At 40.8% G+C, this 13,734-nt stretch overlaps 1 protein-coding gene across 5 annotated transcripts in view; it reads left to right on the top strand.

Annotated features, from left to right (window-relative positions):
* Cdc42 (cell division cycle 42) overlaps positions 1 to 12,229 on the top strand; it is a 42,721-nt gene extending 30,492 nt beyond the window's left edge. For 4 of the 5 annotated variants that reach the window (XM_006980849.4, XM_076565445.1, XM_076565447.1 and 1 more), the window contains 3 exons: positions 2,671 to 2,780; positions 2,883 to 3,080; positions 10,744 to 12,229. In XM_006980849.4, coding sequence (XP_006980911.1) covers positions 2,671 to 2,780; positions 2,883 to 3,080; positions 10,744 to 10,833 — 398 coding nt within the window. In that variant the 3' untranslated portion in view covers positions 10,834 to 12,229. Of the gene's footprint in view, positions 1 to 2,670; positions 2,781 to 2,882; positions 3,081 to 9,285 lie in introns of all 5 variants that reach the window. The other variant, XM_006980851.3, reaches the window with a different exon arrangement.
* The last annotated feature ends 1,505 nt before the right edge of the window (positions 12,230 to 13,734 follow it).

Genomic DNA, 13,734 nt, shown 5'->3' with positions numbered 1-13,734 from the left:
GGGTGTTTTGCCTGCATGTGTGTCTCTGCACCACATGCATGCAATGCCTATTGAAGCCAAAAGAGTGTGTTGTATCCTCTGGAACTGGAGTTACAGATGGTTGTGAGCTGCCATGTGGGTGCTGGGCACCAAATTCTAGTCCTCCAGAAGAGCTGCCAGTGCTCTTAACTACTGAACCATCTTTCCAGCTCCTGGATTGTTTTTTTACTGTGCTGATACAGTCCTTTTGAGGGATGAGTTTGGATTTGAGCCTAGGGCCTGATACAGATGAGGTAAGCACCTGCCAGTAAATTATACTGTTCTGCTGGGTGGTGGCACGTCTTTAACCCCAGTACTCGGCAGAGGCAGCCAGATCTCTGTGAATTTGAGGCCAGCTTGGTCTACAGAGCAAGTTCTAGGACAGCCAAGGATACACAGAGAAATAAATATGTACTCTCTTGATACTCCTTTATATATAAAAAAAAAATTAAAAATTTTTTGTCTGTGTATGGGTGTTTTGCTTGCATGCATTTCTGTGCACCACATGCGTGCAGGGCCTGTGGAGGTCAAAAGAAGTCATTGGATCCCTTGGAATTGGAGTTACTGACAGTTGTGAACCTCCATGTAGGTACTGGGAATTGAACCTGGGTCCTCTGGAAATACAACCAATACTCTTAACCACTGAGCCTTCTCTCCAGCTTATTGATACTGGCTTTTGATGCATAAAAATATTACATTTTCATGAAGTCTAATCTATACTTTGTCTTTGGTTCCTGTACTTTTGATGTTATTAATGCCCTCCTCTCCCTCCAGTAATTGTCAGGCATGATGCTATGAAGGTCTGCTCTAGGTTTTCTGAGAGTTTTCAGGTTTAGGTCTTTGATCCATTTTGAGTTAATTTTTCTGTGTAATATTAGATAAGGGCCAAACTTCATTATTTTTGTGACTACCCAGTTTTCCTAGTACTTTTTATTTACTATTGGATCCTTGTCAAAATTGTTTTGTATTATTTATTTCTGGCTTTTCTTTTTCCTTGGTCTATTTGTCTTTAACTCAGTATCATATTCTTTTGCTCACTGTAGCCTTTTAGTAAAGTTTTTAAAAATTAGAACTATTCATTTTATGGTGTATGTGGGTATTTTGCCTACATAAATGTATGTACATCATGTGCATGCTTAGTGCCCCCAGAGGTCAGAAGCTGGCATTGGATCCCTAGAGCTGGAGTTACAGATGGTTGTGAACTACTGTGTGGTTGCTGGGAATCAAACCCAGGTCCTCTGGAAGAGCAACAAGTGCTCTTTACTGCTGAGCCCCTCTCCAGCCCCATTTATTAAGCTTTGAAATAAAAATAGGGTCTTCTAGCATTGGATATGTAGGGTAGAATTGATGGTATCTTAATATTTGATCATCTAGCATATGAGTATAGGATGTCTTTCCATTTCTTAGGGCTTCTTTACTTTTTGCCCTTTTCATTTTCCTGGTTAATTCCTAAGTATTTTATTCTTTTTTTTTTTTTTTTTTTTTTTAACATATCTATTGATTCTTGCCAAGTTCGTTTTTCTTAGGCCTTTCCAGTTTCAGATATGGGCTTTAACATGCATGTGGCAAGTATTTGGCTTAGTTTGATTGTTATTATGGATAGTGGTTGTCTTCACTAAGAGCTTTACTGAGATTAGTATTTTGTTAGGTGGTTTCACTGTGATTGTTACATAACCAGAAGTAGATTTGAATTTTCTTTTGAATCACACCTGTAGCAGTAGTTTATTGTTACTACATTTTTTTATTGAGTTACTAATAAAGAACTAAAAACTGGAAATAAAAGCAAATAATACTCCAGTTTCCTTGCCGTTTAAGTTATTGACACATGTAAATAGAATTACCTCAGGAGTATTGTCCAAACAGCATATAATACTAAGCCACACCTTTGAGTAGGTAACTTGTTTTGTTGCTAATGGCCAGTATGCTGTGAACTGTATGTACACTTGAAGTATTGACAGAGCTGTGATTCCCCCCTCCCCCTCTTCGTTTTTTGAAATAAGAGTTTTGCTATGTCATTTTGACTGGTTTGGATCTTGCTTTGTAGACCAGGCTGGTCTCAAACTTGTGATTCTCCTGCCTCTGCCTCCTGAGTGCTGAGTTTATGGGTGTGTGTTCCACTATCCATTTCTTTTCCTTTTAAATATTTAAAAAATTTTTTCCTTATGTGGATGTACATGCCATAGCATATGTGTTTGAAGGTCAAGAGGGGGTAAACTTAGGGTAGTTGGTTCTTTCCTTTTACTATCTGTTTCCTGGGGATGGAACTCAGGTTGTTAGGCATGGTAGCCTAACTCATGACACTACCTTTACCCACTGAGTGATCTTGCTAGCTCTGCCCTATCCATCTTTGACTTTTTTTTGCGGGGGTGGTGGTACCTGGTCTCATGGTCTCATGTTGCTCACACTGGCACACACTTAACCTTCCTGCTTCTGTCTCCCTAGTGCTGAGATTATAGTTTTGTGTCAACCATGCCTGGTTTTAATGTGGTATAGGGTTGAACCCAGGGCTCTGTGCATGCTAGGTATTCAATACCTACTAAAGAGCTATTGCCTTAGCTCTTGACCTGCGAATTTCCTTTTCTTAGACCTGTGATTTTAATGCCACGTGGCCATCAGATTTCAATTGCTGACTTCTCCTAACTTTTTCTTTAGGGCAGGAGGATTATGACAGGCTACGACCACTGAGTTACCCACAAACAGATGTTTTTCTAGTATGTTTTTCAGTGGTTTCTCCATCCTCATTTGAAAATGTGAAAGAAAAGGTGAGTTAGACTCTTTCCCCTGTACAGATGTTCTTTCTGTTGTCCTGTTACAGTTTAAGAGGCTTGTGGATTGACAAAAGCATTTTGAAATCTTCCTTTTAGTGGGTGCCTGAGATAACTCACCACTGTCCAAAGACTCCTTTCTTGCTTGTTGGGACCCAAATTGATCTCAGAGATGACCCCTCTACTATTGAGAAACTTGCCAAGAACAAACAGAAGCCTATCACTCCAGAGACTGCCGAAAAGCTGGCCCGGGATCTGAAGGCGGTCAAGTATGTGGAGTGCTCCGCCCTCACACAGGTAAGGGCTCTGGAACCCATATCTCCCTGTAGTTGTTTTTTATTATATTATTATTATTTTATTTTTTGAGTATTAGGATAGCAGTGGCTCTTTTCCTTTTTTTCTTTCTTTTTCCCTTAAAAATTAAGAAACAATTACTTACGTCTGTGAATGTATACTGTGAGTTTAGTTCTGCAGAGTGTGTAAACTGACAACATGACCATGCAAGGCATGACTGAGAGGAAGGTTTTTATTGTAGATATGAGGGAGAGTGTAGCCAGAGGCATCTGGATGCATCCAGAGCAGAGAGAGAAAACTGTAGGCTGAACATGGCCAGCAGATTAGACTTGGTCATGAGAAGAGAGAGATGGGTAGAGTGAGAGAGAAAGAGAAAGATGACCAAGACAGGGGGTCAAGAGAGGACATAGTGGAAAGAGCAGTTGAAGCTATGGGGAGGGAAGCTTCTAGCTGGAGAAGTTTAGGGTAAGCAGTGGGGTGAGAAGAGCCAGGATGCTAGCATAGACTCTGAAATGTGTAACAGGTACTTGTGATAGTGAGGGAACATGTAGATGGGCATGTGCTTTGATATGCTAAGGAGCACCATAGATAGCTGCTTGTCCCTTCTGCCTTTGATAAGGAATTGACTTCTTTGGTAGAGGGGAACTGCCAGAATTTGAACCTTATGTTCCAGCCTTTTGTTTGTGATAAGAGGCAATGTAATCTCTTCTGTAACTGTGTCTTAGCTGAAATTAGGACATTATTGTTGGAGACCAAGAAGGCTGGAATGTTGGTTTAAGGCTGGGGGAGTAGGGGAGGCTAGGCTGCTTTGAAGCTGGAATGCTAGTCCAAAGCTTGAGCCTATCAGAAATTCTGTCAGCAGTGTTTAGTTTACATCAGCTTTCAGCAAGTCCAGGCTTTGCTGGTTCTGAAGGACCACCTGAGGCTGGCATGTTTGGAGCACTTTGCATTCTGTAGTTGTTTAGAAATCTGCGGGGACGGATAGAGGCTAGGAACAGAAGGTAGAGATATGGAGCTTAGGGGAGAATCTTTATCTTGGGTATAGACTTGAAACTTCCAGGCCTATGGTCCTGGTAGTTGGGGGCAAGGGGTGGTGGTGGAAGGAGTCACAAGACCAGAAGAAGGAGAGAGCCCATCCTCAGGTGTAGCTGGAGTTCTCTCCAGTCCTGCTCAGTCTCAGGCCCTCAGCCACTCAGACCCAAATAAACACACAGACACTCATATTATTTAAACTGTTTGGCCTAATGGCTCAGGCTTCTTGCTATCTAGTTCTTATATCTTAAAATGACCCATTTCTATTATTCTATACATTGCCACACGGCTTGTGGCTTACTGGTACCTTACATCTTCCTTCTTATGGCAGTGGTGGCTGGCAGTGTCTCCTGACTCAGCCTTCCATCTCTCAGAATTCTCCTCTCTCCTTATCCCGCCTACATTATACTTCCTGCCTGGCTACTGGCCAATCAGCGTTTTATTTATCAACCAATCAGAGCAACACATTCACAGCATCTCCAGCACTCAGGGATAGGCAGTAGGCAGGAAAGGTTAAGCTGTTGATTGATAGGAATACTTATTTGGAGTCTGGTTGACCTCTGATAGGTGGATCCAAGTCTTGACTCCCTGAAGCTTACATGAATTTTTTTAAAGTTTATAAAAAGATGAAAGTTTTAGCATTACAACTATTTATAATCTCCACTGAAGTCCTCCTTGTAGAAAAAAGCAGTTAGCAAATGTCTATAAGCCAAAGATGTTTAAGCTCAGTGAGAAATACTTTTAAGTCTATATTAGGAAGCAACTAAAAGAAGTTAAAAAATTTGAGCCTGTGACTATAATAGCAGCCAGTGCTTTACCAGGTCTAGGTCAATAGCTTATTAGAACTCCTCTGATTAATATTAAAATTTCTAGTTTTTGAAGTCTTCCCTCCCACCCTCCCAAGACAGGGTTTCTCTGTGTAGTTTTGGTGCCTGTCCTGGATCTCTCTCTGTAGACCATGCTGGCCTCGAACTCACAGAGATCCTCCTGGCTCTGCCTCCTGAGTGCTGGGATTAAAGGCCTGTGCCACCACTGCCTGGCGTCTTTTTTTTAGCTTTCAGCTTCTCTTGTGTGTAAGGATATCAGATCCTCTGGAACTGGAGTTATAGACCGTTGTGAGCTGCCATGTGCTGGGACTTGAACCTGGGTCCTCTGAGAGAGCAGTCAGTGCTCTTTAACTGTTGAGCTCTCTCTCCAGCCCCCAAATTTTTGAAGTCTTGATAACAAATAGTATATTGAGAGGGAAAGAAATCTGAAACATTTCTCATTTTTCACATACCTTAAGTCACTTCCTCAGACTTTTATAACTTGCATTTACACACCTTAAATCACTTTTTTTAGACCCTCACAACTTAAGCTTTCACATCCTCAGACCTTTACAACTTGTACTTACTGGAGTTTCAGAAGTTGTGAACCGCCTGTAGTGGGTGCTGGGAATGTAACCCCAGTTCTCTGGAAGAGTAGGAGGCTCTATTAGCCACTGAGCCATCTCTCCAGCCCCCTTTTTCTTGAGGTAGTGATTTGCTATGTAGTCTACGCTAGTGTGGAATTTGTGGCAGTCTTGACGCAGTCTCCTCAATCCTGAGGTTACAGAATTGTACCACCAAGCCTGGCTTTACAGAGTGGTGTTCAGCAGTAATAGTGCTCAAAGCTGTCCAAGAAGAACATGCCTGGCTTCAGTATGTTGTTTTGTGAGAGGGCTGTGTTTATGGAGAGCCTTGTTAGTCTCTTAAAGGTCTGGCATTGTTTCTCTTCCATGTTGTACTCTTGTATGATTTGGATAGTCAAGATGAGTGCGTTTTTTGTCTGTCTGTCTGTCTGTCTGTCTGTCTTTAGATACTAAAAATCTTTCTTCCTTCCTAGTTCTGACAAATGATATAGGGTAATTCAACTGGGACAGAAAATTAATAATAATATTTGAGGCTTTTGAGTCAAAGGAGGTGTGGCTACTGTGTAGACTACTTTTGTCATAGTCCTCAATCGTTTATTATCTATTATCTCCAATTCTGTGGTTTGTTTTTTCCCCCCTATGATTTATTTTTATCTATTTTATGTATATGGCTGTTTTGTCTGCATGTATGTCTGCACACCAGAAGAGGGTATCTGATCCCATGGGACTACATTTACAGATAATTGTGAGCTACCGTGTGAGTGTTGGGAATTGAACTCAGGCTCTCTGAAAGAGCAGCCAGTGCTCTTGACAACTGAGCCATCTCTCCAATTTCCAGTCCTGTGTTTTGAAGGGTATTATTTCCCTTTTGGAATTTTTCTGACATTTCTGAGTGATATGACTAGAAGTGTTCTTAGAGACGAGTTCAGGGAGCAGTGAGTGAGAGTTTAACATGCGTGTGCATTTCAGTCTTCTGAGGCTTTAGAGCATTGTGTCTTAGTTCCTTTTCTTCTTGCTCTAGCAAAATACCTTGACCAAAGCAACATACAGGAGAAAGGTTTCTTCTGGCTCACAGGGTAAAGTACAGTTCATCATGGCGGAAGCCAAGGTACAGGAACTTAAGCAGCTGCTCACATGCATCCAGTCAAGAGACAGAACAAATGAATGTGCTAGTTAGTGCTTAGCTCACTTTGTCCTTATTGAGTCCCAACTCCTCTGCCCAGGGAATGGTTCCACCCACATTTAAGAAGGGTCTGCCCACATTGGTTAATGTAATTAAGTTCATCCTCCACAAGCATACCCAGAGGCCATTTCCCAGGTATGTCTGGATTCTGTTAAGTTGATAGTTACTAACCATACATTGTCCATTCCTGGTTTTGAGTGTGGTTCTAGGAACAAAGGAAAGAATTTGGAAATAATTAGCATTGGACTCACTGATTTACATACCTAATTAAAATAGAGGTTACTAGTATATTATTAAATCCAATTATATTCATTGTGCTTTTTTAGCTATTGGTCATTTTTAATACTGTTGGGTTCTTGATCAAATGTTTTTTATCAGTGATATATGTATAATTATGCATACTTAGATTTTTATGAGGAATTCAGTGTATATAAGACCAGATGCATAATTTAAACTCCCAGCTTTTTGCTTGATTTTGTATTTAAGTGTAAAGCTTTTGTACTTAACCAGATTTCTGTAGGGTAACTTGAAGGCACAATTTCTTAGTTCTACATCCCCCAGCCCAGTTTAGTAGTTGATCTTATTGTAGAAGCAAATATTGAAAAATTCATAAAACTTAACCTTTTCACAGAGTACAGACTGAGACAATAACCAAATAGTGTTCTAGTACCATCCCTTGAGAAGTGAAGGCAGACATGGGATGTGTGTCTGGTAAGAAGTGTGTGGAACCTGACAACATGTATCTGAGGCATGCTCTCTGTTCCTCAGATGTGGGTTCCTTAGGGGAAGGAGAGGCAAGTAGGCCATGTGGACCAGTTTTAGGTCACGGGTGAAGCTTATTTTAGACAGTTGGATACTTCATGTAAGATTTCTACAATGTGAGCAGATTATCAAGTTACTTAGAACTGGAAGCATGTGGAAGATACTTAGGAGGAACATTTTTCTTTCCAGATTCTGAAGTTAGGAGAAGTCAGAGAGGTAAAAGATAGAAAGGGGGGGGGGGGGCGCGGGGTTGTGGGTTTGTGTAGTAGTTTAAACTTCAGGTTCTGTTTGTTGACTCCTCTATAACTAAAAGTTTTATATAACAAGGTACTAGTAAAGCCAAGATTAGCCTTGTTTCATAAGGTATTTGTTGATCTTTTCCTGAAGTAATTATACAAGAAAGGATTGCTGTTTTGATTGTTAAAAAAAATTTTTTGAGACAGGTTTCACTCTGTGTAGCCCAGGCTGGCTCCAAGCTCAGCGTCTCCTCTCTGCCTCCTGAGTGCTGGGATTAAGCCACTTCACCTGGCTAGGAGTTCTTCTTCAGTGGGGTATACCCTGCTTTCTAGCAGTCCTCTTCCTCTGTTTATGTCCTTCAAGTATTTCCCTCCCACTGTTTCTTCTTACTTGCCTGTGAGCGTTCATACAGATGTGTGGACAGATAGCAGAAGTACTTTAGTGTTTACATAGTATTTCTACCAGAAAAAGGAGGTAAAAGAAGAAAATGTTCAAATCTCATTTTTTGATTGCTCTCATTTATTTTGTATTAAATGGATTGTGTGGGTATGGTTCCTCTGGGGTTATGTAGGGTATAAGGAGGGAAGCCTGGGTAGTCCAGTGGATGACACCACTGGGGCTATGTTCTGGAACTTTGGGGACATTTTTAACCAAAGATCAAACTGACCTAAAGAACACTGAAACTGCTCTGGGTAGTAAACCTGTGGCCTCAAGGGTAGGAGCTGTCTGGGTTCGAGAGTTCCACTGCTGCCAATCACAGTATCCTTGGAGTTTCTGGCAGAGCTGTAAGTGTATTTGTAGTCTAGTCCCTGTAGATGTCAGGACGGTCTGTTTTCATTCCATGCTACATGCGCTGGACCCATGCAGACATCTGAAAGCATCGGACTGCTTGCTGACTCTCATTCTGAGACCCCATTCTTTGTTTCCTTATGACTTGGGTGGTGGTTCCTTGCTCTAATAACATTGCTGAGTACCTGAAGTGCATGCTGTTTCTGGGATTCATTCTTTATAAACTCCTTCCAGTTGCTGCTGCTGTTGCACAGGGAATCCTTTTGAGTGGCTGGGAAACTGACTTACTAAATCCCGATTAATCCCATCCAGATATGTCACTGAACCTAGAGACATGTAGCATGCCTGTTAGTTGCTGTTTGTGCCCTTCAGTTATTCAGGGGCTGAATTCACAAAAGCCTGGAATTCTAATAGATTGATTTCCAAAATATGTATGTCATCATCATCAATAGTAATGTTGGGGGAATCTCACTTTTTCCAACACATCTATCTTGTGTTTAGATAGCTATTTTGTTCTTCTTGAGATTTTATACCAAAATGTAATATTAGATTTCAGTATGTGATTCTTTAGAAGTTTACATACTGCATTTTTTATTATTTTTTCCTTGCTTAGTTAACTTTTTTTGAGGTGACATTTCTGTCCAGTTATCTACCCTCTCAGTACTCTCTCACTCAAAAACGAACATTCTAATGTCTCCTTTCCTTAAACACATTGCTTCTGTGAATTCAGCTCTTAACCCAGACTGCTATTGTATCTGCTAGTCTCTAATCCTCTAACCTGGCTGCTATTCTCTCTCCTCCCCTCTGTCTTGTAGAGAGGTCTGAAGAATGTGTTTGATGAGGCTATCCTAGCTGCCCTCGAGCCTCCGGAAACTCAACCCAAAAGGAAGTGCTGTATATTCTAAACTGTTTTCTCCTTCCCCTCTTTGCTGCTGCTTCCTGTCCCACTACTGTAGAAAGATCATTTAAAACAAAGGAATAAAACCATCCTGTTTGAAAGCCTCTGCGTCTTCTTACTCAACACATTAGAGCAAACTGTATTCATTTTTGATCATGAATGCAATATCTTAGAATATTTTTTGTGATCAGTAGTCACATTAGACTTGTTTAACTTTCTGCTGCTTGAGTTGCCTGATGCTCAGAGCCTTTGGTTTGAATTATTATTGCGAAAAGGAATGTGGTTTGGTATTAAGAATGATGTCTTGGAGAAAATAAGAGTTTTAACACTTCTAGATGTTAGTTCTAGATGGACAAAGTATTGCTAAACATCACTTTACTCAGTAATTACTGATTGTTAATTGTAATTGCATGACAAACTATGAAAAAGGTTGACTTGCTAGTAGAGTGTATTGGGGAAGGGAGGATTCTCCTGTGGTTTTCCTGTGTGCAGTGAAACTTTGTGTTGCTCTTGCTTTGGCTGTTTGTGCTGTAGGTGGAGTGTTTGTCATTCTGGGATGGGGACAGTATCCATGTATCTGCTACTGCTTTATATGAGTTCATTGTTGTTACACATTATCTCCTAATCCTAACATCCATTCAACAGTTGACTCAAGGTTTGCTGATGTTGAAATGTAAAGCTACTACCTTTATATATTCCTGCTTTTGATTTTACTGTTGTGAGGGAAACATACAATTGTGGTTATCTTTACATTTTGAAATTAAAAATATACAATTGTTTGTATAAATGCCTGGTGAAGCTTTATTCTTACTGCACTGACCGGCTCTAACTTCACTTTTGTATCAGGTACTCACCTCTGCTTACTTGAATCCCCTTGGCTCTGTCTAATTAGTGGGATAAAGGGAGTTGAAAGTGAATATATTTATAGCTGCCATACCCTTGCTGCCCACCCCCTGCCTTTCATGTAACATGGATGCCACTGCCTAGGTGTATTCTCTGTTTACATACTGCTGCTCCATTTGAATGCAGAGCTGCTTCCCTTGTTCCTACGTACAGTATTCTAGCAATACATCACACAACTCATCGAATGGTCAAATGACATGTGCTTGTTTGCTTCTTGTGATACATACTGGTTTGCAAAAAACTCAGAGGACCACTCACGAGTATCTGCTCATCTGTGCCAGCATTGCTGAATCTCTCCTGTGCCCTGACGAGACAACTGGGTGAAGCAAGATTGTTAGGTCAAGTTTCAGGGTTATTAATATTTCTTTGTTTGCCCACTGTCTTTGGGGTTTGTCTGTTTTAAACATGAACTCCAGCTCTGTTGTTAAACTGAAAATCAGATTGCCCATTTCTTCTTTCTACCCCTTTTCAGAAAGGCCTAAAGAATGTGTTTGATGAAGCAATATTGGCTGCCCTGGAGCCTCCAGAACCGAAGAAGAGCCGCAGGTGTGTGCTGCTATGAACGCCTCTCCAGAGCCCTTTCTGCACAGCCGGTGGTGTCCTCATACTAAAAGCAATGTTTAAATCAAACTAAAGATTAAAAATTAAAATTCGTTTCTGCAATAATGACAAACGCCCTGCACCTACCCACATGCACTCATGTGAGACAAGGCCCATTGGTATGCCCCCCTCCCAGTAATAGTTAATTTTGAATAATTGTGTATTGTCTGAAAAGTGATGAGTGCTAGTTTTTGTTTCCTTGTTTAAAAAAAAAAAAAACAACAACTAAATCCCCACCAATGTTTTGTTTTGTTTTTTTGTTTAAAAGCAAGGCATGCTTGTGATGACTTTGTAACAGACTAATTCAAATTGTCAAAGCTGCTCCCTGGTTCCATTTTGGAGAGTAATCTGGGGCATCTTAGGTCTCCCGCACCCCAGCTCTTCTCTCCTTTTGGGGTGTGTGTTTCTTAGTCTTGTTTTTTAAAATTTGTTAACCAGTGGACAGCCCTTAGGGAGAAGGACAGATTATTTCCACATTCCACTCCCCAGGTATAGTTTAGCAAATGTTTCCCACCTGGTGCTCTTAGGAAGGAGTGTAGAATGCCTCGTTTAATAACATACTCCTTCTTGAAAGTTGCCTTTTCTCTCCACCCTTGAGTGGATCCAGTCTTTGATGAAACTCATGAAGGTGGATGGAAGCTGTCTGGCCTCTCTTTCTAGGATGCACTCTATATGTGACTGTGACTTTCAAGGGGGTTTGTTTGCCATTTGCTGATTTGGGGAGGGGGGATAATTTCTAACTTCTTTCATTGATAAATGAAAAAAAAGTATTGCACCTTTTGAAACACACCAAATGGATTGAGTTCCTAATTAAAAAAAGAAGTTCTTTTGCCCCTGTCAGTCATTTTCTTATATGCTTAGCATAGATTTACAGCTCACTGTAGTGTTCCCAGGTTCAGCTGAAGACCTGGTACATAGAGTTCCTGAAGGGATGGTGCTAGAAGACAAGTGGTTCCTGATGATCGCCATCTCCTTTCAGGTGATGAGGTTACAGGCCTGCTTCATTAAGAAGCTATGAGCATGTGGGGTGGGGAGCACAGCATACTTAATCAACATGGGGACCAGTCAGGGCTATCCCCTTTTTTTCTTCCATGCCTGTGAGGAACCCTTGAACAACTGGCTGAAGTTCTCTCACTCAAGAAAAATGGTTAAGAGTCTCATGACTCTTCATAAGTGTTAATAGAGATTTTATCAGATTATTTTGTTTGCAGGTTCCAATTTTAAAAAATGTTTAGGTAATCTCCTTCCCCAGTCCTAATCTTGTGAATTCGTCAGTGCTGAACCAATGCTTTCTTGTGTCTCAGTTCTTTGTATATGAATTCTTTTCAGATGTATTAAACAAACAAAACCCTTCACAAGCCAGCCTGAAGGTCGTTGTTTTCCCTCGCCTCTTACTTTTCAGGTATTTAGAACCGAGGATGTGATTGTTACATGACATCAACATCGAACAGATTTTGGGATAAAATTTTAAAGCTTTAGTTTTGTTTTCTGGCAATAAGCTGGTGTTGTTTTCCTCCATTCGTTCAGGTTTATTCCTTCCCTCCTAAATTGTTAGCTAGCTCAGAAACTCCTCACCTTGTATGCTGAGTAGGTCAGAGCAGTTGTTAGTGCAGAAATTTTGTGAAGATCTCATCTCATGTTGTTGGAAGGAAGCACTAATATACTCCTATAGAGCAGTGGGAAAGTAGACCATTTGTCCCAGCCTGTCTGCATTGGTGGCTTTCAGATTTGATTACTTAACAAAGTACAACTTGCATAGTGAAATCTACAGATAGTGTTCCAGGCATTTCTAAAATGCAGTCAAGTTTGAGTTCCTAGATAGTTTTTCCTCTCATATTAGAAAATTTTGTTTTGTCAATATGATTCATTTTCTTCGGTCAGTAAGAATGATATATTTACCTTAGTTGCATTATATCTATTTGTTTGGATAGCTTAAACTTGGTCCAGTTCAAGTTTGGCATGACTGCATTGTGTTAAAAGCAGGGTGGGGTGGGAAGGAGTTTGAAAGAGGCACAGTGAAGCTTTACTAGTTTTTGGGTTTTTTTGGTTTTGTTTTTAATTACTTTTTTTTGTTTGTAAGTATATGTATGAGCATGCCATGGCACATGAACTCTCCTTCATAGGTAAATCCCATGATTAACCTCAGGTTGTCAGGCTTGGCAGCAAGTATCTTAACCAGTTGAGCCATTAGCTGCTATCTTGCTGACTCCTGCTTTGCATGTTTTAACCAGTGCACCTTGCTTTTTGACCAGTCTAGGGAGGGGTAACTGGATTTTGCAATGATATTTTGGAGAGCAGAGATGTCTGTCCCAATATCTTAGTACAGTAGCTATGGGTCCTCCATTGTGGCTCTGTACCTGTCTTAGAATGGTACTTAGCCCAAGATTTGGCTGAGGATAGTTATTGGATAAGTAAATCCCCACCACCACCACCACCACAGACACAGTTTCTCTGTGTAACTTTGCACTTTTCCTGGAACTCACTCTGTAGCCCAGGCTGGCCTCGAACTCACAGAGATCCGCCTGCCTCTGCCTCCAAGTGCTGGGTTTAAAGGCGTGCACCACCACGGCCCAGCAAGTACATGATTTTAAGAGTGAGTACACAAAAGCAGACCATGTGATTGAGGAAAAAAAAAACATTTTTTTCCCCCCTGGTTTTATATTTTTGGACAGGGTCTTGCTATGTGGTCCCAGCTGGCCTGGAACTTGCTATGTAGTCCAGGTTGTATTGAACTCATAGAGATCTACCTGCCTTTGACTCCTGGGTGCTGAGATTAAAGGTGTGTACCATCGCTCCTGACATTGATGGTAGATGTATACACATGAGAAGAACAAGGGTGACAGGTAATTGAAGTTAACTTTAA

Source organism: Peromyscus maniculatus, chromosome 2 (genome assembly GCF_049852395.1).
Source record: "Peromyscus maniculatus bairdii isolate BWxNUB_F1_BW_parent chromosome 2, HU_Pman_BW_mat_3.1, whole genome shotgun sequence".
Lineage (NCBI taxonomy): Eukaryota > Metazoa > Chordata > Mammalia > Rodentia > Cricetidae > Peromyscus > Peromyscus maniculatus.
The sequence above is the reverse complement of the archived record's forward strand: the minus strand, read 5'-3'. Positions and strand labels throughout refer to the sequence as shown.